The sequence below is a fragment of the Mustela putorius genome, unplaced genomic scaffold, assembly GCF_011764305.1.
Source record: "Mustela putorius furo isolate JIRA1106 unplaced genomic scaffold, ASM1176430v1.1 tig00000695_pilon_pilon_pilon, whole genome shotgun sequence".
Classification (NCBI taxonomy): domain Eukaryota; kingdom Metazoa; phylum Chordata; class Mammalia; order Carnivora; family Mustelidae; genus Mustela; species Mustela putorius.
Window position 1 is genome coordinate 5,149,780 of NW_025421447.1, and position 23,085 is coordinate 5,172,864.

General features: G+C 63.0%; 3 protein-coding genes across 11 annotated transcripts in view; 1 reads left to right on the top strand and 2 right to left on the bottom strand.

Annotated features, from left to right (window-relative positions):
- The window catches only part of SPNS2 (sphingolipid transporter 2), a 35,250-nt gene extending 33,880 nt beyond the window's left edge, over nucleotides 1-1,370 (top strand). For 3 of the 4 annotated variants that reach the window (XM_045083157.1, XM_045083158.1, XM_045083156.1), the window contains one exon: nucleotides 167-1,370. In XM_045083157.1, coding sequence (XP_044939092.1) covers nucleotides 167-557 — 391 coding nt within the window. In that variant the 3' untranslated portion in view covers nucleotides 558-1,370. The remainder of the gene's footprint in view (nucleotides 1-166) is intronic. The other variant, XM_045083160.1, reaches the window with a different exon arrangement.
- Nucleotides 1,339-13,794, bottom strand: MYBBP1A (MYB binding protein 1a). The gene is made up of 26 exons (XM_004760513.3): nucleotides 13,548-13,794; nucleotides 13,330-13,425; nucleotides 12,600-12,683; nucleotides 12,439-12,513; nucleotides 12,233-12,340; nucleotides 10,908-11,083; nucleotides 10,653-10,820; nucleotides 10,418-10,535; nucleotides 9,166-9,461; nucleotides 8,861-8,971; nucleotides 8,209-8,334; nucleotides 7,859-8,026; nucleotides 7,664-7,769; nucleotides 5,839-5,935; nucleotides 5,613-5,764; nucleotides 5,291-5,371; nucleotides 5,069-5,218; nucleotides 4,810-4,986; nucleotides 4,562-4,719; nucleotides 3,760-4,000; nucleotides 3,468-3,593; nucleotides 3,321-3,389; nucleotides 2,778-2,891; nucleotides 2,559-2,660; nucleotides 2,156-2,292; nucleotides 1,339-2,053 (listed from the first exon to the last, which is right to left on the bottom strand). The coding sequence occupies exons 1-26, from the start codon at nucleotides 13,743-13,745 to the stop codon at nucleotides 1,504-1,506; spliced, it is 3,984 nt and encodes a 1,327-aa protein (XP_004760570.1). The 5' UTR covers nucleotides 13,746-13,794; the 3' UTR covers nucleotides 1,339-1,503.
- A 1,264-nt stretch (nucleotides 13,795-15,058) lies between these two features.
- Nucleotides 15,059-19,055, bottom strand: GGT6 (gamma-glutamyltransferase 6). 6 transcript variants are annotated; one of them, XM_045083163.1, is made up of 5 exons: nucleotides 18,859-19,055; nucleotides 17,699-17,969; nucleotides 16,960-17,162; nucleotides 16,759-16,872; nucleotides 15,059-16,507 (listed from the first exon to the last, which is right to left on the bottom strand). In XM_045083163.1, exons 2-5 carry the CDS (start codon nucleotides 17,839-17,841, stop codon nucleotides 15,474-15,476), a joined length of 1,494 nt encoding a protein of 497 aa, XP_044939098.1. In that variant the 5' UTR covers nucleotides 17,842-17,969; nucleotides 18,859-19,055; the 3' UTR covers nucleotides 15,059-15,473. The 6 variants fall into 6 exon arrangements, with proteins under 6 accessions (XP_044939098.1, XP_044939097.1, XP_004760563.1 ...); XM_045083162.1 differs by having other exon boundaries at nucleotides 16,960-17,165; XM_004760506.3 differs by having other exon boundaries at nucleotides 16,759-17,165; nucleotides 17,699-17,914.
- Between the last annotated feature and the right edge of the window lie 4,030 nt (nucleotides 19,056-23,085).

The following is a 23,085-nucleotide window of genomic DNA, read 5'->3' on the forward strand; positions in this document are numbered from 1 at the left end:
TCTGAGCCCAGCTTCTGGGGGCTGCTCTTCCAAGCAGCCCTCCCTTGTCCCCGTGATGCCCCCAGAGCCCAGGAACAAGCCCGTTTCTTCAAAGAGCAGGAAGACTAAACGGACAGCCAGGACCGGCCTCTTCCAAAGCCCCCTGTGACCTGGCCCCTCTTTCTAGGTGCCTCTGGGACCATGAAGACCCCTCACTGACACCCTACTTGGGAGGTGTCCCACGGCACCCTGGCCCTGCTGGGCCGCCTCGAAGTTTTGTGTGTGATCCGAGGCTGGGCACCCACCCTCTCTGGTCTGGGGCTGTGGAGTGGCCGTGGCTCCGAGAGGCCATGTCCTCAGCGAGCGTGGAAGGATGTGTGTGGGGAAGCCACAGCGCCGCACAGACTCCCAGCCCCGGGTCCAGGCTGCAGACCCCCTGGGGCCCGGGACGAAGACAGCCTCCAATGGGCTTATGGGGAGAGCCTGGCCTGTCCCTGCCTTACAGGATCCCGGGCAAGCCTCTGCCGTCCCCAGACCATGGGGCCGGACGGCTGGATTTCCCCACATGGCATCTCTGAAGGCCTAGCGGCTCCCGGACCACAGAGAGGAGGGTGGTCCAACCTCATGCTCGGGGACATGGGGACCACTCTGACCTCGGGAACGATGGACTCCAGCGGGCAGCGGGCAGAGCCGGGTGCCCGTGGCTGGGCACTTCCCAGCCTGGCTTGTCCCTGCGAAGGACACTGGTCTCTGCTGCCTGCAGGACCAGCCTGCCAGGGAGCTGGCGTCTCTAGGGGTGAAGGCCCTGGCGGCTGCTGCACCTGACCTGTGACCCAGGCCTGGGTGTGGGAGCCACACGCTCCCCACCCCAGTGACAGGGCCCAGGGTGCTAGCTGCCAGAAACAGCAGCCACCCCATGAGGATTCCTGTCCCAGGAAAACGGCCAGGAGCGAGGCCCATACCCCAGGCCGACTGCCAGTGCTCAGGGGCCCTGCCACCGCCTCCACACTTGCCTGCTGGCGGAACTCACCCTACCCTGCCCCACGTGCTCCTGCACACCGGCTGGAATCGAGGTGCCGGCCCCAACGACGCGCTGCCCCGTAGTTAGCTGGCGTGGCTTGTGCGTGTGCAAGCTAGCAGCACCCCCTCCTCACCAAGCTCTGGGGCACCTACGGGGGTGGGACCCCCAAGACCAGCCCGACCCCGACGGGGGCCCCAGCGATGTTTTCTTGTTGTACAAGAACCACGTCCAAGTGTTGCCTCCTCTTCCTTCCGGAAGCCAAACTGCTCCTTTATTTTTCAGAGCTGCTGATCGTGAATCTCAGAGTCTTAAGAGAGAAGCCAAATATGTTCCTCTTGTAAATGAAGGAATAAACCTATTTAAATCATGCCGCACTGGCTCCCAGGGCACAGCCGCCCGGGGTGGGGGGTGCATGGGGACAGCAGGGGTGCGCGGGGATAGCGGACACGCGAGTCCCTCCGGTGCCGGAAATCACCGCGGGGCAAACGCAGGGCTCTTGGGGCTCAGGGCTTCCTGGCCTTCTTGAGCGACGCTTTCTTTCTCTTAGCCCCGCTCTGGAGCAGGGTGGGGCTCCTGCTGGCCAGAGACAACCTGGCCTTCTTCCGCGGCAGCGCGGACTGCGGCGACTTGCCAGACACCCCCTTCTCGGGCAGATCCTTCTGAGGCTGCTTTCTGCCGGCGGGTGCCGCAGGGGACGCAGGCCTGGCTCCGTTCACCTGGGAGGGCTGCTGCTTCTCCTGCAGCTTCGGGGTCTTGGCAGGAGCACTGGGAGTCATGGCCTCTGGGGCCGGCCTCTTGGTGGCAGGTGTCCCATTGGCCTGGGTGGACCCCTGGGCCTTCCTCTTCCTTCTCCTCCTCTTGCCTGTGCTGGGGGGCTGGTCGCCCCCAGAGGTCGTGGGCTTGGCCTCCTCCACCAGCGCTGCGCCTTCCAACGTTTGCTTCTTACGCTTCTTGGTTTCCGGCAAAAACCCCTTTTTCTTCCTCTTCGTGCTAAGGGGGCTCTGCATGACCTTGGGGACTTCCCTGGCCTCCTTCTTCTCTGACTTGGGGCGCCTTGGAGACAGGGCGCAAAAGAAGGGCGTGCCCAGTGAGAGGTGTGGCCCTCCCCACAGTGCTCCCCGCCCGAGGGAGTCGCCAGGCCCCCCCAGGACCTACTGGACTCCGAGGGCCTTCATGGCCTGCCAGTAGAGGTTGCAGAGGCGACTGCAGCTGGCCGAGTCCCCCCCCGGCAGCAGCCTCTGCTGCTGGCTCTGCAGCACACCCAGCACACCGGTCAGGTCCACCGTCAGCTTCTGCGGGCAGGACACACCATGGCTGCCGCAGGGACCAGAGGCAGGGCCCCTGCTAGGCTCTGGGTCCCACATTCTCCCACCCCCGCCACCAGCATCCTTGCTAAGGACCCCGTCCTGGGCTGGACCGGGGGACCGACCTCCCCAGCTGCTGCCCAGCCCACGAGCACTTCCCTCCACGGGGCGCGGCCCTCCCTGGCATCCTTCCATGGGGTGGGCCCCCCCTCAGCCCAGCCTGCACTCCGTCCCCACCACCGCGCACCGCCCACCTCCTGATGGACGGTCCTGAGGAGGGTGTTGAGCAACCCTAGGGAGGACAGCTCCTGCTGCTGCTCCGACTTGCTCTGCGCCTCTCCCAGCGTCCGCAGGTTCTAGGGAAGACGCCCGCTCAACACCAGAGCCCGGAGGAGGCAGCCCAGCTCCAGCTGAAGCCCAGGGTCCCAGAGAACCACCCCAGCGGGAACGCGGCAGGGGTCCACAGCCCTCACCTCTGTGACCTTCACCAGGATCTGGCTGACCAGCTGCTCCCACTCAGGGTCCTCAAAGCACAGCCGCAGCTCCCGCGTGGGCAAGGCCTTCTGGAGCAGCACACAGGCTTGGGCCTGGTTGGGGGGCAGGATGGGCGCCTCAGTGCAGCAGCCCAAAGCTCAGGGAGGACTGAGCTGACTCCACGGGACCCAGGAGCAGCCACCACCTGGGCCCAGCCCTCTCCCCAGGCAGGTGCAGGAGCTGAGGCCGGGACAGTGGGGACAGTGCCTGGCCCGCTCGTCAGCTCAGTGCCCTCCTGAGGCCTGCCCGTCAGCCTGACCCTGGGGGACAGCCATATCGGAGTGCACACGTCAAGGAGCTCGGGGTTCAGGTTACATGGGGGGTGGCAGCGGCAGGGTTGAAGCTTTCCCTACTGACAGTGACCCTGTGCCCTCGCCAGAGCACCTCCAGGGCCTCCCAAACACCCGGGCGGAGACGGTCACGCGGATAACTTTGACAAGCCCGGGACTGGGGTCCAGGGCTGTGGTCCAGGGCAGGCCTACCTGATGGCGGGGCCGTGCCTGGCCTGTCACGTGCTGGATCACGACGGGGAGCAGGCTCTTACAGAGAACCTACGGACGGCAGGACGGGGCAATGAGCTGGGCCAGGCCGCAAAGGGGTCCCAGGGGCAGGCCAGCCCGGACGCTCACCGGGTGCCGGGAGAAGAGACTGAGGAACATAGGCACAGTCAGTGGGCTGTTGCGCTTGGTCAGGAAGGAGGTCAGCGCCGAAGAGAAGATCGGGGTCACGAGGCTCAGATCCAAGCCGCCACTAGCCTGCGCCACAGGGGAGAGCAGCTGCGTGATGCCAGGGAGAGGGACAGGCACGGCCGTCCTCGGGGAGCTGGGAGGCGGCTCCCAGGAGTCACGGCCTCCACTTCCCCTCCACAACCCTGCAGCCACGCTCCTGTGGCCGAGCCTTCCTGGGCCGGGGCCGGCTCACCTTGGGGCCCCCGGGCTTGGGGCCGGCTTTCTCTTTCTTCTGGGGCTTGCAGACAGTGGCGGCAGTGCTGTTGCCCTTCAGGACGCGGAGCAGGTAGAGGGCCGCGTTGAAGTAGTAGAGGGAGAGGGAGGCATCGACCTGGCGGCCTGCCTGCTGCACCAGCCGCTCCACCTGTGCGTACAGAGCCCCCACGCCACGGCCCACGTCGTGGCAGTAGTGCCGAGAGCGGCACAGGTGGTGTCTGCGTCAGGGGAGAGGGTGGAAGAGCCGGTCACCACCGTCCGCCTCGCCCCACCGAGCTGAGCCCGCCCCCTGTGCGTTCCAGTTCACAGGCAGGGAGATAGGAACCCAGAGGACAGGAGTCTGACCGCGGCGGCAAGGGTGGGCCCGGGGCTGCCTGCAGCTCTGCTGAGGGTGAGCAAGAGGAGAAACCAGCGCCCGGGGCTGAGCCTGCCACACGGGCAAACCTGCCTCCCCTAGGACAGAGGCTTCTGGGCCCTGAGACTCGGGTCCACGATGCTCAGGTCACGAGGACCAGGTCATCCACAGACTCAACCCTGGCAGGTGGCGGGGACAGCCCACCGAGCGAGCGCAATCTGGGGCTGGCAAGGACATGCTGTGGGGGGCGCAGTCTGTCCCGCCCCCCCCCCAGCTCCTCCGTGAAGCTCACTCGGGCCCTCAGGTCTGGCCCCGTTCGTGCTGGGGCCAGCAGGTCCACACCCGCCTTTCCTGTGGGGACCCGCGCCAGGCTCTGGTCCCAAGACCCTGTTCCCGCTGGCCCCGCCCGCGCCTACACACTCACGTGAAGATGCGGGCCGTCTTGTGCAGCAGGTCTTGCTCCTGCTTGGAGCTGCTGGTGCGCATGCTGCGGCGGATCACATCCAGTAGCGGCTCCAGCAGCTCCAGCACCAGCGGGTTCTCGGGCTGCTTGGTCACCAGCACCTCAATCAGGTCCAGGACCTGTGGCCAGGGGGACGGGTCAGCGGGTGCAGGGCGTGCAGGGGGGCGGCGGGGGGGGGGTGCGGCGCTGTCGGCGGCTCCCACACTCACCCGGATCTGGAAGTCTCGCCGGAGCACCTTCTCCTTCCGCAGCTTATTCTTCTCGTCCCTCCGGGCCTGGATGCGCAGCTTCTGCTCGGCGAAGAGGCTGGCGAGGTTCTCGTCCAGGGCCATCATGGCCTCGTCCCCCAGCTCCTCGTCGCCGTCATCCTCTCCGTCCACCGCGCCCTAGGGGACAGACGCCCGCTGAGCAGCTGGCCGCTGGCTGCAGGCACGCCCCCCGCCCTCCCCACCCGCCGCCACTGCTCACCAGGGCCTTCCCTGCCTGCAGCACGGCCATGAGCTGCTCCCGGAAGCCCTGGTCCACGTCCCCGTCCCGATCCTCCTCATTGCTGTCCTCATCGTCACTGTCGTCCTCGCTAGCCGAAGGTCTGTCGTCCTCACTGTCTGAGCTCTTATCCTGCGGGGTCCCCTGTGTTACGCCTCCCGTTGCCCACCCCACGTCCGCCTGCCCACCCCTCCTGGCACGCACCTCCCCGCTCTCCGACTGCTTCTCGGAATCATCCGTAACCACCACGTTGTCCTCGTCTGCGCTCTTCTCAGGGTTCAGCACCTAAACAGATTCTCTGACAGCTGACACACCTGTTGCTGCAGACACCACCCCCCATACCAGGCCCCATCCAGTCTCAGCCCAGAGTCCCCCATCTCAGGGAGGAGAATGGAACCGGGAGAGGGGAGCACAGCACTGCCCGGCTAGGCTCCCAACCGCTCTGCACATTAAGCAATGACGAGGAGGCCCTCATCCTGTGGCAAGCCCAGTCCCAGACACCCCTTCCCCAGATGACCCAGCTTACATCCAGGATCAGCTGCAGAGCCCGTGGGGTCAGGTGGACACACACGTGGCTAAACACGGTCCGGGCCACCTGGCGCATCAGGTGGCTGGGCTGGGCCAGGAGGGCCAGCAGGATCTCCACCAGCACCTCCACCCATGGCGGCTCCTGGGGGGCTGCAGGCGGGAGAGGCTGAGCCAGGTCCGTGGGGATGTGCCCACCCGCCCCAGCCCTAGGGGCAGTGACCCACTGGCAGCCTTAGAGCGGGTCCGGCGGGGCTTCTCTCCCAGGCTCTTCTGGATGCAGGTCTGGATGTCTGCCAGCAGCTCGCAGCTGTCTGCGGGGGACTGGGGAAGGGCGAGGATAGGATCAGGGCAGGCCCCACTCCCGGTCCCGCTGAGCCCCTCCCAGCCAGGACTGAGCACCCCAGGCACCCACTCAGCACCCAACAGGCCACAGTGGGGCCTGGGAGCCTGATGACGCTATATGTTCCCCCACACTGACTGCAATGTACCTACAGAGCACCAGGACCGTTAACTGGAGCTGATTCCACGCCACTTCGCCCCCATCGTGCCGGGATTAGCGCAGACCACAGCCCTGCCCAGGAGTCGGGGGAGCTGAAGCCCCCCGTGGGGCACAGCTTTTGCACCTGGACAGGGTGGCGGAGCACGGCCAGGCCGTCTGCGCCCCACACCCTTCATCCAGAACGGCTGCACATGCAGCTCTGGGGTGAGCTGAGCGCCCAGTTGGGGGGCAGGTGCCAAGGGCATCCCGTGCCCGCTGCCGCCCTGCTGCCATCAGAGGCCAACGCTAGGATCCGAAGGGGCAGAGGCCCCCACGTGTGCACACATACAGACAAACAAGCACACGAACACCTCGCACAGAGACAGATGTGCACACACACGCAGACACTTGCACACACATGCCGTGCACAGACCAACACACACAGAGCCCACAAACACCTCACATGGACATGCACATGCTCACCCTCTGCACAGACCACACACACACAGACCGATACATGCACAAGTCACACAGACCAGCTCAGACCGATACACGCACATGTCACACAGAGGTGCAGACACAGACCGATATGTGCACGTCACACAGACCAATACACGCTGCACGCACACACCCCACAGACAGGTGTAGACACAGACCGACACACGCCACACCCACACACCACACACGGACACGTGGAGACAGGCACGCGCACACACCACAGATGTACACACACAAATGAACACACATGCTGCACACAGAACGGCGCGCACACACACCTCACAGAGACTGACACGCGCACACACGACCGCCTGCAGGCCGGCTTGGGCGTCTGAGGTCTGGAAGCACAGACCACAACCCCGACCCCAGCCCAACGGGCAGAAGGCGGCACCAGAAAGCACAAGAACATCCTGTAGCCTGAGAGGCGGCCTCCGGAGGAGCCAGAACAAACCCCGAGAGTTGAGCCCTAGCTTCAGTAAGAGCTTCCGGGTGGAAAGAATGGAGACATCAAGAGATACGGTCATCAGCGTGGGGACATGGACGTGCAGGCCACGACCATGGGGCAGAGCCCCACACTGGAGAGGCACAGGGACACGTGCTAACCCCCACCTGCCACGGCGGCTGCCAGCGGGTGAGGTTCGGGGAGAGGTCAGGGCCTCGATCCTTGCGGACCGCGGACTACGGCCACCGCGAGCACTGAGGGAGCAGGCCCGTCCTGGACGGCTGCAGGTCCTCAGCCACATCTCACCTCTGTGAGGGTAGGAAAGTCTGGAGGTCTGGTGGGAGAGCACAGTCAGACCCGAGGACCTATCCCAGGCTGTGGCTGTGTGGCCTGCACCAGGTTACTCGGCCGGGAGCCCCGGCCGCCCCAGCCGGCAAACGAGGTGGCACCTGCCGCAAAACTGGGGGGGGGGGGGATAAGAAATGCCGCATAGGCAGCTCAGCATGCGACGGAGGCCCAGAAAGTGGACGGAGCAGCTCTTCCTGGACTGTAACCCCACCAGGGCCTACAATGCCAGCCTCGACTCGCAGAGCCCCCAGAACATGGCCCGCTCCTCCCCAGGCCGCGATACCTTGAAGAGGTAGATGCCCACGAGGAAGAGCAGGTGCTGGAAGGCACTGGCCTTGGCCTTGGCCTCTGCAGAGCAGGCCTCCAGCTCCTTCAGCGTCTGCAGCATCCTGCAGTGACACGGGCAGGCTCTCAGGCCTCTGCTGCCCCCTGGGCCCTGGAGTGTCCCACCCACCCCCTGGAAACTGCAGTCCCTCACCGGTCCCAGGCCTGGCGCTGCTGTGTGGTGAAGGGCGTCAGGGGGGTCACGTTGCGGCTGTGGTTCAAGAGCAAGTCTGCAAACTGTACCAGCCGGTGGGTCCAGGGCTGCCCATCCGGGGTCCGCGCTGGCGCCAGCCGGAATTGGGTGCTGACGGTCTGCAGCAGGCTGGGAGGGCGGGGCGGGGGTCAAGGCTGGCCACGGACATGGCCGCCTCCCAGCACGCCCACAACCAGCCCACTGGAGCTCACTGGGCCTCCATGTGCTCCCGGCTGAGAACCAAGGAAGCGAGCGAGCTTGTCCCACCCTGCCCGCCCACCCTGCCTGCTCCGAGGCTGCCCACGGCCCACCTGAAGAAGGCGCTGCTGACCACCTCCCGGGTCCGGCTCTCCAGAGGAAAGGAGAACTGCTGCTCCGTCTCTGGGATCTGGGACGTGGGCTTCTTTGTTTCAAAGAACGAGTGGAAGAAACAAAACCTGGGGAGGGCAGGAGCGCCACAGGTCTCAGGAGCCCCCGCCCAGGATGGCATCACCCAGGGCCCAGAGACAGGTAGTGGCAGAAACAACATTTCCCAAGTCCGGATCTCCAGCTGAACTGAACTCGGCCTAACTGCGGTGAAGTTGGAGTCTGTCCCTCAGAAGCAGGCCACACATGAGGCCACCACATCAGAGCACGCCACAGTCTCTGCAGACGTGGGCTGCCCCCCCCGCCCCCCGCCCCTTGGCCGCGTGGTGAGGGCTGAGAGCACCTGGCAGAGGCGAGTCCAGCACCAGAGCCTCCCTAGCCCCGCAGGCGTCTGCAGGGCCCACGGCTAACCCTAACCTTTCCTTTCAGGGGCTCCTGGGGTTTTTCCCTAAACTGCCTTCTGCCTAAGGAGCAAGAATAGCCTACTCCCCCTGATGACCTGAACTCAGAGCTCCTGGCTCCAGGGCGACCAAAGACTAGACAAGAGGCCTGATTCTTGGGCTCCTACGAGGGCACTGAGGGCAGAGCCTGTCCCACCTGGCCACCTCCTCAATCAAGTCGTCCTCCTTCTCCGCATGCAGGGCGTCCACGGTGCTGACCAGGCGAAGGATGACCCACTTCCGCAGCCGGAACACCGCTCGCTCAGGCCTGTGGGGAGCCGAGTTACTGGTTCCGTACCCACCTCAGAGATGGAAGGTGAGCTCTCCCAGCCTGGCCACCAGCACAGGAACACGCAAGGAAACTCGGGCCTTCCGGGAGAGTGGCGGCTCAGTCCTCCCCTTCCCTCCCCTCCTGGGGCCACCATCCCGTGGGAACGCGGCCCGGCACCCCCACCCACTCACCCATGCAGCGAAGCATCCTGAGCTTTCTTCTGGTTGCTGGTGCTGAAGTCCACCAGGGAGTCCAGGTCGGGCTGGAGAAACGTGGTCTGTAGCCAGGCCACATAGCCCTTAAGGGCACGGGGACTCAGGGACCGCACAACCCTCCAGAACGTGGGCAGGACAGGGAGGCCCTGGTTGGTGATACGGGTGAAGGCCACCACCACAGCCAACTGCCGCTCGGGGTCATCCCGACAGCCCTCCAGGAAGGCACCCACGTACTCGTTCATCTCCGGAGCGAACTTGAACTGCTTTGGGAGCTGTTGAGAGTCAGGCCAACACCGGGGTCACCTGCCAGGAGGGTCCACCACCCTCTTCTCCAACAGGTGACACCAAGGCCTGACACCCTATGTCATCCATGGACAGGCCACGCCGCCCCCCCGGCCCTCCCACTGTGCATCACAATGGGCCGCCATCTACCCACTCCCCCCCAGGACAGGTTGGGTTTCCGGCTCAGGGAGGGCGGAGCAGGGTCCCGGCTGGGGCATCAACCCCCTTGTCCAGCTCCTGGCTGTGTCACCGTGCCACGTGCACCACGCCATGTGACTTCGTGTGGCCGCAGGCATCATCCTCATGACAACCCCTAACTGGGGGCCCCTTCTATCACCTTACAGGTGAAGAAAACTGGCCACTAACTTTTCAAAGTCACAGGGTTCCAAGTGGTGCCTGTGGGATCTGGCCCCGCTGCAGCCAGAACAGGGGGGTGGCCACACCCCATGCCCAGGCGCCCGCCATGAGCGCTCCAGGGGACGTGACCCTTCATCTTCGCCGAGTTCACAGAGGCGAAGCAGGCCCGGGCCAGGGGGAGCCGGGCTCCCAAACCTGAACTCAAACAAGCACAGGTCTCTCCCGTCCAGTGTGGGCGCAGCACGGGGCCGCACATGGCGCTTGGTCACAGACCAGGACGGTTCTCCTCACTGGAGCACCAGGTGGGGGTCGGGAGGTCTGGGCAGGCCGCTATTGCCACGTACGCCTGTGCCGAGGGGCCTGAGACCAGGACTGACCCTGCCGAAGTCTACTCAGAGGGGAAGGGCACGGGCAGCCAGCTGGCTCACCTTGCCCAGAGGGAAAGGACCCCTGTTTCCCCAGCAGGACCGCCAAGGCAGGAGACTGGGGATGCTGTGGCCAAGAGCAACCCTCTTCCCAAGAAGCTGGCTGACCCCCGAGGCGCCCGACCTCCTGGCAGTGCTGGGGGAGGGGCGGGGAGGATACCCACCTTAGCAGTGACCATGTGCTCCCCAAAATGCCGGATCAGGTCGCCCTGCATCACCAGGGGCAATTGCTCCTCAGACAGCAGGGGCAGCGCAGCGCCCAGCAGGCGGAAGCACAGATAGCTGGGGGCGTGAGGACAGCCCGCTCAGAGCCCTGCGCACCTGGCCGCTTTCCACCCCCACCCCGAGCTGGGCCCTGCACACCTGGCTGCCCCCCCCCCGAGATGTGCCCCCACGCACCTGGCCGGCCAGAACTGCTTCTTCAGGAGCCCCTGCTCAACCACCTCCTTCCAGAATCTCGGGAACTTGCCCTCCTGCAGTGACAGGCGGAGCAGGTCCAGAGCCACGGCAGGCAGCTTGCGCTCCTTCTTCACGGAGGCGGCTGCCGTCTTCAGGACATTCACCAGTCTTGGGAGGGGTAGAGGGACTCAGGGGGCGCCGGCCCACTGGGTGGCAGGGTCCCCAGGGAAGCCCATCCTCCCACCGCCCTCACACCTGGGGATGTTCTCATCTGAGAACAGGTTGACTGGTCCTATCAGCTCCTTGAGCTTCTCCGGCACCTTCTGCTGGGCCAAGAGGAAGAGCTGCAGGTGCTCGGGCGAGCCCAGGACTGAATTCAAGTCCGCCTTGAGGACTTTCGGCAGGATCGCCTGCAACGTGGCTGCTGGGACCTGGTGTGGGGACACGGGTTGGGGGAGGGTCACACCATCCAGCACCTGTGCCACGTCCCGTGAGGTGAGCCCTGTGGCCCTGTTGCACCTGCCAGGCTTCTGTGAGGCCCCCCACAGTGCTGGGTGAGGTGGGACAGCCGCCCCCACCCTGCTAGGCCCCAGAACCCTGGGAAGCTGTTTGTTAGGGAGCTCACTCCACGGCCAGTCCTAGGGCCTGGGGTTTTTAACAACTGCCCCACCGATGCTGACTAGCTACCCTTTTAATTACCTCTTTCGATTGACTCAGGACTAGCTCGTTTTAAATATTATTTATCAGATAGGGGCACCTGGGTGGCTCAGTGGGTTAAGCCTCTGCCTCCGGATCAGGTCATGATCTCAGGGTCCTGGGATCAAGCCCCACATCGGGCTCTCTGCTCAGCGGGGAGCCTGCTTCCCCCTCTCTCTGTGCCTGCCTCTCTGCCTACCTGTGATCTCTCTCTATGTCAAATAAATCTTTAAAAAAAAAAAAAATTATTTATCAGAGAACAACTAAGAGAGCAGGCATCCGTCGAAGGAGCCGCAAAGGAATAAGCAGGCTCCTCACTAGGCAGGGAGCCCGACATGGGGCTTGATCCCAGGACACTGAGCTGAAGGCAGACGCCAAACCCACTGAGCCTCCAGGAGCCCCGAGGGATGAGTTCATTTCCTGTATGAGCTGCGCCAAGCGGAGAGCTGGGACTTGAGTTCACGTCCCTGCCTCTTCCTCCAAAACAAAGGGTTCTAGGTACTGGCCCACCTCCCTTTCCCCAGCAGGGCTGCGGGGCCCTGGGAGTCAGCTCAGCCCAAAACAAAAATGGCAAACATGTTTAATTCGCTTGCCGCAGGACAGGTGCTGCTCTAGAATGGCGCTGTCCGACGCGGCAGCTGCTGAGCTCTCGGAGTGCAGTCATGTGAGTGGAGATGGACCCCAGGACAAGATGCTCGCGGGACTCTAGGGACTCGACGGGAGAAGAATGTAAGGATCCTCTTCGACTTCGTGCCGATCGTGGGTGGAAACATCACTCCAGATCCGCGAGACTGAACACCTCCCCGGGGACACTGCTGCTCTGGGGTGTCCAGGCTTCTACTCTCAGCCTCTCCACCTGGGGCCCCACGGTGGGAAGTCTGTACCTCAGAAAGGATGTCCACCAGGGCCTTCTGGGGCTGCTCCTGCAGGTGGTTGTGGTGCTGGGCCAGGTTCTGCAGCAGCTTTACCGACTTCAGCAGCGCCTCGGAGTCCTGGTGCCCAGAGAGGGAATGCGGTTATGAGCAGGGCATGCTACAGGACCCCCCACTCTCCAGCCCGCCCACATGCCCCCTGCCCCCAAACCTCTCACCTTCACCAGCCTGCCAGACTGAAAGAGGGCTAGCACCCCAAAGAGGTTTGCAAAAAGAGCCGGTCTCATCATCGCCTAGAAAGAAGTTTCAGGCATCAGTGAAAAGGGCCCAGGAACCCCAGCCTGGGGCTGCCCATCTCCCCCAGGCCACTGATGCTTACCTTCTTAACTTTCTGCAAGTCGTGCTTCTCCTGGATCTGCTGCAGGACGCTGCACAAGGGGATGTCTTCGAAGGACTGCAGCAGCTGCCGGGGGTTTGTAGCACGAGGGTGAGCCGTTCAGGGAGGGGAGGTCCAGCCCCACCTGAGAGACCCCAGCCTCCTTCCAAATCTCCCTTCGACTTCCAGCGCGAGGCCCACAGGGCCTCTGGGTGCCCACTCCAAGCAGTGCTGGTGTGTGAACACGGCTGCTGGAGGGAGCTCAGTCTCGCCTCCCGGCCCGGGGCCCATCAGGCTTCAGAAAACAGCTCCTCTGGCTGAGACTCCGTTAGCCCGTCTCCACAGCCTGCTGCCTCCACAGCCTGCTGAGTCGCCCCCAGCGAGGTTGCTAAGGGACTGGGTCTCGAATTCCCATCCGGCTGCCCACGTGCCTTCGGGGCAGCCTCTAACCCGCTGGGTACCCCTGGAGGGAAGAGCGCGCCGAACCTCGCCAAGGCACGGTAACCCACCCCAAAGCTCACTGCCTGGTCGGTGATCCCCTGAGGCTGGTTCACCCACGTCCCCAGAAAGAAAACTGCTCACCCCCCGGCCCACCCGCCCGGGCGTCCCTGGGCACGCGCCCCGCTCGGTTTCCCACGTCCGCGCGGGGACGCGCCTCGGCTCGGATGCCCGCCCTTCCCACTCCCCAGCGCCCCGAGCGCCCGGCTGGGCCCCTTCCGGAGCCGCCGCTCACCTGCGCCAGGGCCAGACTGTAGCAGGGCCGGGCGGTCTCTCGGCCGACCCCGAGCCCGGTGATGAGGCGCTTCAGGGCGTACTTCCTCTCGGGTCCCTGCCGGAGCGAGCGGGGCCGGCGGTGAAGACGGCGGTCCCGCGGGGCGCACCGCCACCCCCGCCACGCGCTCCTGCCCTGTCCCTGCCCTTCCAGCCGCCTCGCGCCCCCCGCCCGCCCACCTGGGGCCTCGCGCGCAGGTACGCCAGCAGCTTCTCCGTGGCCTCCAGCCGCGTCTCCTGCTCCGGCTTCGCGATGTCCCAGAAAAAGTCCAAGAACTCGCGGCTCTGCTGCAGCAGCCCCTCCCGATCTGCCGGCCGCGGGCCGCTCGTGGCCGCCCCCCCGGGGGACGCAGACTCCGACGGGACCCGACTCTCCATGTCTGCCTAGCGCCGCGAACACGTGGGCTCTGAAGACGTTCTCTTCCGGGTCAGGTCGCGGCGCTTGCGCGCTGGGCGGACCGCGGGGGCGGGGCCTCGCCGGCCGGGGGCGGGGCCTTGTCGCGCAGGGGACCGGGGGCGGGGAGTCTGGCCGGGGGTGGGGCTCGTGGGGTTGGTGCGCTCGCCCCGGGGTTTATTTAATTTTATTATTTTTTAAAAAGGATTTTAGTTATTTATTTGAGAGAGACCAAGATAGCGACAGAGGTAGCGAGGAGAGAGGGAAAAGCAGGTTCCACACTGAGCGGGGAGCCTAACGTGGGGGGGGCCTTCCATCCCAGGACCCGGGTTCAAGACCCCATCCGAAGGCAGACGCCTCACTGCCAGAGCCACCCCTGCGCCCCTATTGACTCACTTTAAAGATTTATTTATTTATTTTAGGGGCAGAGGGAGAAGGGAGAGCGTCTCAAGCAGAGTCCCCAGTGAGCCTGCGGAGTCCTGTCGGGGTCGATCCCAGGACCCCGAGGCCCCGACCCAAGCGGAAACCAGGCGCGGTATGCTAGCGGAATGCTTGGCCCACCGAGCCACCCGGGAGCCCCTCAGACTTCAGCTTGAGCACAGTGGGGACGCCGGAAGGTTTTGTGCGTGGGCAGGCCTTGAAAAGATCACTCAGCCCGTGTGGGGCGGGGGTCGCAGGACCGCAGCGGAAAAGCAGGAGGGGCCCCTGGTGGGGTGGATGGAGCCAACCCCGGGGGAGTCCCACTGGTCCGGAGCTGATCCGGAGCTGGTCGAGGGTGATGGGTGTGGGGGAGAAGGACAGTGAGGGCGGACATAGCCCGGTAGCCAGTGCTGCCCTTCACTGAGCGGGGGGAATGAGTTCCAGGAAAGCAGGGGAGACTGGGCAAAGGCCCGGAGGAGGAGCACAGCGGGTCACCCTGCGTTGGCACTGCAGAGGCTGTCTCTGGAGGGTTGTCAACCCCAGGGACCCCAGGCTGGGGATGGGAGGCTGGCAATGTCAGGGCCAAAACCCACCCCTTAAGGCCCACACCCCCAGCTCCGGCTCCTTTTGACCCCAGGCTCCTGGGGCCCCTCCTGCTCCTTGTCTCATCCCCTTCCTTGTTCTGCCGTTTTAGGAACCGAGACGCAAACCTTTACCTTTTGTCTATGGTGCCCCAGGAACAGAAGGCGAACAGGGATAGGGGAAGCTGGAGGACCGTGGCCCGCGACCGTGGCCCAGGGTCTGCCTGTGCGGGTTAGGTCTGCTGCAGGCCACGACACTGAGCACCCCACAGACGGATGGGAAACTGGGAAGCGGGTTGGCAGAGATTTTATCTTTATTTTGTTTCTAGCTCAGTTGAGAGACATCCGCAGAGGGTGGCCTGAAGGGGGAGACAGAGAGGCCAGCGGGACCCCAGGCTCTGCCTGCCCTGCCCTGCCCAGGGGCTCTGGAGGCAAGACAGGGGCTTGGCACCCTACTACCTGTCCTTCTCAGAACCGGATCTGAACTGGAGTCTGGGGCTCTTTCCCCAGTACTCTCAGTCTCCTTAGCTGAAAAAGAACCCGATCTGGAGTCCAGGGTACTGACTAGGCCAGACGTTGTGGGCCTGAGCTAGCAGTGAGCCGGTAATTAGGCATGCTTGCTATGCACGTCCTCGTTGCTGGGTCTGTTCCGCTCCTGCCGTCAGGTGGGACACCCCCACCCTCCCACTCCTGGCTAGACACATCCCCCACTTAGAACCCCTGGACAGTGCAGCAGCTGCTGGGGACACTGGAGACATGGGCATGCTCTGCCTGGACAGCCACCTGGAGCAGGGTCCCTTGGCCACAAACACTAGTGCTCAGTGTCGGTCCCTGCCGTCGCTCATGTTGGGCCTGGGTCTGGGGCCCAGCCAGGTGACTGAGCAGGGCACGAGTCACAACTCTGGCCACCGCAGGAGTTCCCGAAGCCACCAGCCCTAACATGTCAGCCTCTGTGTCATCCGAGCTTCCCTGGAGGAGGAGGGGGCAGGCCCAGGCACTGGCTGTAGGCTTGGCCACCAGGTCACTAAGGAGAACCCCAGTGCTTGGGGACAGGCGTCCAGAGCCAAAGGGGCTGCTTAGTGAGGAGGTAAGGAGCAGCACTGAGCCACTGCTGTCTACAGTGGCCAGGACAGTGCCCACAGGGCTCACGGGAGCTGCTGAGAGCGCCGGGCAGGGGTCGGGGCCGGGCTCTCCTGAGCGCAGGGCTGCCCCTACCATTGCCAGCAGCTCCGGGCAGGTTGAGGGGCCGGGGGTGGTGGACAGGACGCCTTGGGGTATGGCTCGCTGCACTGCGGGCTCCAGGGCAGGTGTGGGCCTGGATTGGGGCCTACGCAGCCCCAGGTCTCTGACCAGCAGGCTCAGTAGGTCATCCCCGGCCAGGTCCGGGGCTGGGGCTTGGGCCGCTAGGCGCAGCACGGCTGCAAGTTTGGGGTTGGTGGCTCTGGCCCCGGCGCCCAGGGGGGTCCCATCAGCATGGCACAGTAGTGGACAGAGGCCCTTTGTGCCCCGGGCTGCCAGAGCTGTGGCAAGGGCTGTGTCCACCAGGAAGCCGTCTTGAGCCAGCGAGGCAGGGCCCCCTAGCAGCTGTGACCACGGCAGGCGGCCGAAGCGTGCGTGCAGCAGGCGCAGGCTGGGCAGGGCGGACGGCAGCCGCAGGCCGGGGGCCAGGGGCTGTGCGGGGCCCGGCATCAGGGCAGTTGGGCTGCCTGAGGAGCTGTTGTGGAAGAGGGCCCAGAATGTGGCACCTGGAAGAGACAGAGGGGTCACCCAGGACTCAGGGGCCATGGGGTCAGGCTTGCTCAGTGGTCCCGGGGGGAGGTGGCTGCTTTAGCCTGAGGTTAGGCCTGGAGACAGGGGTCAGTAACTAGGCCCAGGGTCAAGACCACATGCACCAGGGAGCAGGGCTCATAGCCTAGGTCCTGCTACTAAGTGGCCCGGGGTGTCAGGACCCCAGGGTACAGATCAGGGAGCAGGCCCGGGGCCGCGGGGCACTGACCTAGCCCCGTGGTGTGAGGGTGCACCACCGCCAGACACAAAGCTGCTCCCACTCCCGCGTCCACGACGTTGCCCCCGGCGATGAGCAGCTCTCGGCCCAGGTGGGAGCACGTGGCTACGGCCAGGAAGACATGGTCTTGGGGCATGGCCGGCGACCAGTGCCCTGGGCCCTGCCCTCCCCCAAGCGGCTCCTGGCTCTGACCTGCCGGGCTGATGATGGCACCGTGGTGGTACACACCAGGGGGGTGGGAGTGCCCGCCGGGCCGGGGGGCTGCCGAGGCCTGGCTTCCTGTAGGGTCACTCTTGATGTAGAGTTGCCTCGCGGCCAGGGAGAAGCCAGTGACCAGCAGCAGCAGGGCGGCGCCAAGGCGAGCCCAGGCCCCGGGCAGCCCGCCAACCTCATTCCTGCTGAGAAGGGTGTCTTGCGTCAGGCCTGGGACCAGGGGACGACCAAGAATTCTGAGGGAGCCTAGGGACTATTTTCCAGAAAAGCCTCCTGGCACCACATAGAGGAGACATGGTGACTGAAAGGGGCTTGGGGACACAAGCCAGCCAGGGAGGGAGTCTCTGGGCTGAGACTGGCAGGAGAGAGGCCTTGTGGGGGGCTTGTCTGGCTTGAGGAGCCAGGCCCAGCCAGGTGTGGCCAGACCCAGCCTGCCCAGCAGGTGCCTCCTGCACCGGGATTGGGGGTGGGGCTCTCTGATGGATCAGCGGGCATGGCTGGCTGGGGGTAATCCGAGCACAGACCTCGGACTCACTGGTGGAGACGGGGTCTGGGGCTGCAGCCCGGCTTCTCCCCATTCACCCAGAAAGTTCCTGGAGCCAAGTCGAGCCAAGCATGGGGGTGTCTGCCCTTTGCCCCCACGTTAGGGGCTCCAGAGGGAGGGACTTGCCAGCCTCAGGCCCAAGGGGCCGGGTGCCCAGACCCCTCCTTGACTCACCCCAAGGAGTTGTGGGGCCTCCAGGAATTCGAAACGACCAGCTCAGAGGTCTCCTCCTCATTGTCCTCGTCGTCCTCAGACCCCAAGCTGGGGTCCCAGAGCAGCAGCTGTCGGTAGTGCACGGGCCTCGCCTCCGGTTCCATGGCCCCACGGTGCCCACACCGGCTCTGCCGCCTGCCGGCCTTCCCGCTGAGTCCTGGCCTCGCCTGCGCCTGGCTGGTGGGAGGTGGAGGCTGCCTTGGGGAAGGGTGGTGTGGAATCTAGAACAGGTCTGGGCAGGGCACAGGGCCAGGGAGGCTGCGTGTGAGACTGCCCCATCAGGGCACAGGCCTTGGGGCTCTCAGGGCTGGGGGGCCTGAGAGGGGGTGCCGCTCAGGGAGGCAGGAGGAGCCCAGCCCCAGGGACCACAGCCGTGGCCCGAGACCCAGTCAGCATTCCTGCAGGTCCCCTACCTTCCGGGGATGCAGCTACTAGATCCCACAGCCTGTTTGGGACTCAGTGTGACTTGGGTCAGGGCTCAGCCAGGAACCAGGTGCCGGTGTGGGCCGTGTGGGGGAGCCCGGCCTTCTCTGTCCGGGGAGCCCCCTGGAGGGTGGGGAAGGGGACTCCATGGTGCGTCCCGTGGCTCTTGCCAACAGATGGAATGGCAGACCTCCTGGGCCCACAGCCTGGCCCCAGTTCCCCACACCTGCTCCGTGCTGACCCATCTCTCTGGGACCACGTCATACCCCCAGTCCCCTGGCCTCACAGCCAGACCCTGCCTCCCACATTGAACAGCCTCGAGGCCACCCCCAACTGCAAACGCACTCCCGTTGGGTTCTCTCCTCCCCACTTCAAGGGTAAAGCTATCCCTGCCTCCACTTCTGGCCCCAGCCCCTTCCGGGTCCTGCCTCCGCCTGGCCTAGGGCCCCACGCCCTCACTGGCCCCTCCTCTCCCACGGCTTCATGATTTCCCCAGTGGTTCCCATCTCCCTCTGAGTGCATCGGAATCACTCAGGGAGTTTGTGCGGTCCGAGTTCTGACTCTGCAGGTCTGCGGGAGGCACCAGGAACTGGCTTTCCTGGGTGATCCCGGACCACACTTTAAGTAGCACTACCCACAGAAAGCCGCAAACACCTGCGACCTCCACTTCCCTGCCTCCCACGTCCCCCTGCGCTCACGCTCGACTGGTGTCCGGGGTTTCTGATTTCTCAGATCAAAAGAGAACGAGTCACGTGCAGACTGTGGCAGAGGTCTGCGTCCTTCCCCTTTTGCCCAGTGTGTGTGGGAGTGATCTCGAAGACCTTCTGCTCTCGCTTCGCAAACTAAGGGAAGCCTAGAATCTCAGGGTGAAGGTTGTTCTTCTTTCCTAGGAAAAGGCCGCCGGGGACTGTGGAAGTCCGTGGTGCTCCCGTGTCCTGCCACCTGCAGCCAGCCCTTGGGCTCCCAGCGCCGGCTTCCTTTGCTCAGCAGACAGGATCCTTTGGCCCCTGGGAACGGACAGGACTCTCAGAGCAGAGCCGGAAGAGCTCTTTGGGGCCTAGACTCCCCCTGCCCGGGTCCTCCTGCGCCCTCTCTCGCTCCCGCAGCCCTGGGCCCGGACAGCACCGCTCCCCACAGGTACCTCCTAGCCATGCTCCACTTAGAGGCACGACGGACTCCGGAAACACCTGGTGGTCAGGCCGGGCAGCACCACGGGCCGAGGCAGCCCATCCTCTCGGCAGGGCTGGGAAGTGGCATCAGCTTCAGGAGACCTGGATCTCAGCCGGTTTCCGCCTCGGACTCACCACGTGGCCAGGCACGTGCTGTAGCCGCTGGGAGTCCTGACTCCACTTCAATAAAACAGGACGGGCAACATATGTCCTCCTGGAGCTGAGGTGTGACTCAAACAAGGAGATTCGCTGAAAGTCTGATACACGCTGGACCTTCCAGAGCCGTGGGTTCCTTCCCGGGCCTGTGATTTATAGGTCAGGATTTAGGTTTTGTCATCCTGTTTGCCCACGGAGCTCTTAACCCCTTGCCAGCTTCTAAATGCTGAGAGACCTATAGGTGACTTTTGCTTGTTAATGAGGGGAGCCGGTGGCCTAGCCTGGAGAACTCCCAGCCCCACCCCTGACCACTGGGGACGGACGGCGGACAGGCTGGAGGCTGCCTCTGTCACCAGCGGCCCAGGATTTGAGGAGTTGTGCTTTGTCGTGAAGCCTCCACAATACCCAGGACAGGGTTTGGAGAACTTCTGGTCGGTGGGCATGTGGGGGTGCTGGCTGGTGGAGTGGGGCTTTTGTAACAAACGACGATCCCGGGAACAAAGGGTTTCTCTGAGCTCTGTGAGCCCCTCTTGTCAAGTCATCTGACCTGAGGAGGCGGTTGTGGGAACCTCTGATCCATTTGCTCAGAAGTACAGGGAACAGGGCGCCTGGGAGTCTCAGTCAGGTAAGCATCTGCCTTCAGCTCAGGCCATGATCCTGGGGTCCTGGGATCGAGCCCCACATCGGGCTCCCTGCTCCGTGGGAAGCCTGCTTCTCCCTCTCCCACTCCCCCTGCTTGTGTTCCCTCTCTCGCTATGTCTGTCTCCATCAAATAAATAAAATCTTAAAAAAAAAAAAGTTCAGGGAACAGCTCACTTGCTATGCCGGTCTGAAGCAGAGGCGGGGGCAGTCTTACCCCATGGACTCTGACCCTGACTCCGGGTACACGGGATTAGAAACGAGTGGAGGCAAGGGAACCAGCTGGTATGGGAACACCCGCCCCCAGCCCCGCTGGAACGGGGTCTAGGAAGCTCTTCACCCCTCCGCCATAGGGCTTCAATCTCCCTGGGCTACAGCGGTCTGCATGAGTCACACCAGCAACCACACACGCATACCCGCAGGTGGCTCACCTCTGGCTATCGGACCAAAGGGACACTCACTCCTTCTCTTAGTTGTGGGTGCACATCACAATCACCTGGTGAGCTTAAAAAGCTCCTAGAACCCAGGCAGACCCATTAAATAGTTAAGTCAGAATCTTTAGGTGGGTGTTTAAAAGATATGGTTACGGGGCACCTGGGTGGCTCAGTGGGTTAAGCCGCTGCCTTCAGCTCAGGTCATGATCTCAGGGTCCTGGGATTGAGTCCCGCATCGGGCTCTCTGCTCGGCAGGGAGCCTGCTTCTCTCTCTCTCTCTCTCTCTCTCTGCCTGCCTCTCTGCCTACTTGTGATCTCTGTCAAATAAATAAATAAAATTAAAAAAACATATGGTTACAAGGTTTCCCAGGTGTTTCCAATGAGTAGCCACAGTTGACAACAGCTGCCATATCTGGCCCTCCAGTGAGTTTTGCAAGGGAAATCACTGTTAATTTTTTTTTTTTTTAGAGAGGGAGAGAGATCAAGGGCATGTGTGTGCACCTTTGCCTGTTGGGAGAGGGACAGAGGGAGAGAGAGCAAATCTTAAGCAGGCTCTGAGCCGGGCTCGATCTCATGACCCTGAGATCGTGACCTGAGCTGAAATCCCCAGTCAGATGCTTCACCCACTGAGCTGTCCAGGTGCCTCCTCTATTACTTTTAAGGTTTTTACTTAAATTCCAGTTAGTCAAAACACACAGTTAACTGTAGCGTCCAACGGAGTGTCTAGAGATTCAACACTTCCCTATGTCACCTGTGCTCCTCACACTGTCAGTTTAAAAAAAAAAAATACCAGGACCCTGGTCTCCCTGCTCCCACTGCCATCAGACACCAGCTGAGTCACTGTCTCTGCCAGGGAGCCTCATTATCATGAGGCTTTGCGGGGCCCCCCGGCAAGTGCTGCTGGACTTACACCCTCCCAGACCCATTACTCGGTGAGTATCTTGCCTGAGGCCGGGTGGTCCCCCAGTCGACCACGCACCACCTCCCGCAGTCTGGGGGCTCTGCCCAGAAGGTGTCCCCGCAGCAAGAAAGCGTGTGTGGTCAGTGGTCAGCAGTCCTTCCGGCTCCTCAGGCTCCAGGCAAGGCTTTCCTGCTCAGCATCGCTCCAGCTCAGGCCTGCGGGGCGCCTGCGTGCGTGTGCGTGTGCGTGTGTACGTGCATGGCTGTATACGTGCGTGGCTGCGTGTGTGTGTGTGCACACACGTTTCTTCAGGTTGGCTGTGTAATCAGCCCACGGGACACGCTGGGTTATAGACAGGGAGGGGATGAAGTGTCAGGGTAGAAAAACCGGCTTTTCCTGGCAGGTGATTCTGTGTGAGGTGACCGGAGTATCGGTATAAAAAATCACTGGGGGGGGGCCTGGGTGGCTCAGTTGGTTGAGCGACTGCCTTCGACTCAGGTCACGATCCCGGACTTCCAGAACCGAGTCCCGCATTGGGCTCCTAGCTACCCTGGGGAGTCCGCTTCTCCCTCTGACCTTCTCCTCTCTCATGCTCTCTCTCACTCATTCTCTCAAATAAATAAATAAATAAAATCTTAAAAAAAAAAAATCACTCCAGGTGATTCCAGTTGCAGGAACACCTGAAAATGGTTTGAGCAAGTCAAGAACGCCAGGACAGGGGGAGGAGGCAGCGTTAGAATGAGCATATGCCGTTTGCCGTCGGAATCATGCACCTGGGAAATGAAATAATCACATCTTTCTGGGGTTATAAAATGCTGGTGCTAAGCTAATAATTTCTGAATGCCGCCTTGGTCCACGAGTCGGAAGGGGGACTATGATGGTGTTTGGTGTTGGTCTGGGGCTGTCATCCAGCAACGTTGTGGCTGGAAATGCAGTTGTGAATCTTACTGTAACTGTGAGACATCTCCCAGAACCACCAGGAAATTGCACAAACAGGGGCACCTCGGGGCTCAGTCCGGGAAGCGTCTGCCTTCGGTTCAGGTCCTGATCTCCGGGTCCTGGGATCGAGCCCTGCATTGGGCTTCCTGTTCTGTAGGGAGTCTGCTTCCTCCCTTTCTCTGTCTCTGCCCATCCCCACTGCCCATCCCCACTGCTCATTCTCTCTTTCAAAAAAAAAAAAAAAAAAAAAGCATTGCAGAAACAGAGGTCTACTACCTATAGGACCTGGAAATTACACAGCTTAGCTGGGCCACATGGTGAGGGGGGTCTGACCTTCTGCTTCTTTGGGGGTTGAGGATGGGGCCCAGGGCTCACTCTTTATTGGTGAATTTAAAACATAACAGCAGGAACTTAAAACACAAGTGAGAAGACACAAGTGGCCCAAAAGGCCATTACTGGAATCAACAGATCTCGAGAAGAAAGAACAGCTTGCTCTGCGGGGATGGTCCATGACCCTGAACTGAACACAGGACCGTTTCTCTCAGCAAACAGTTCCCAGGTCACTTCAAGTCATGAAAGTCTCATTTCAGTAACTGCAATTAAGAAAGCCATACAGGGCGCCTGGGTGGCTCAGTGGGTTAAGCCTCTGCCTCTGGCTCAGGTCATGGTCTCCGGGTCCTGGGATCG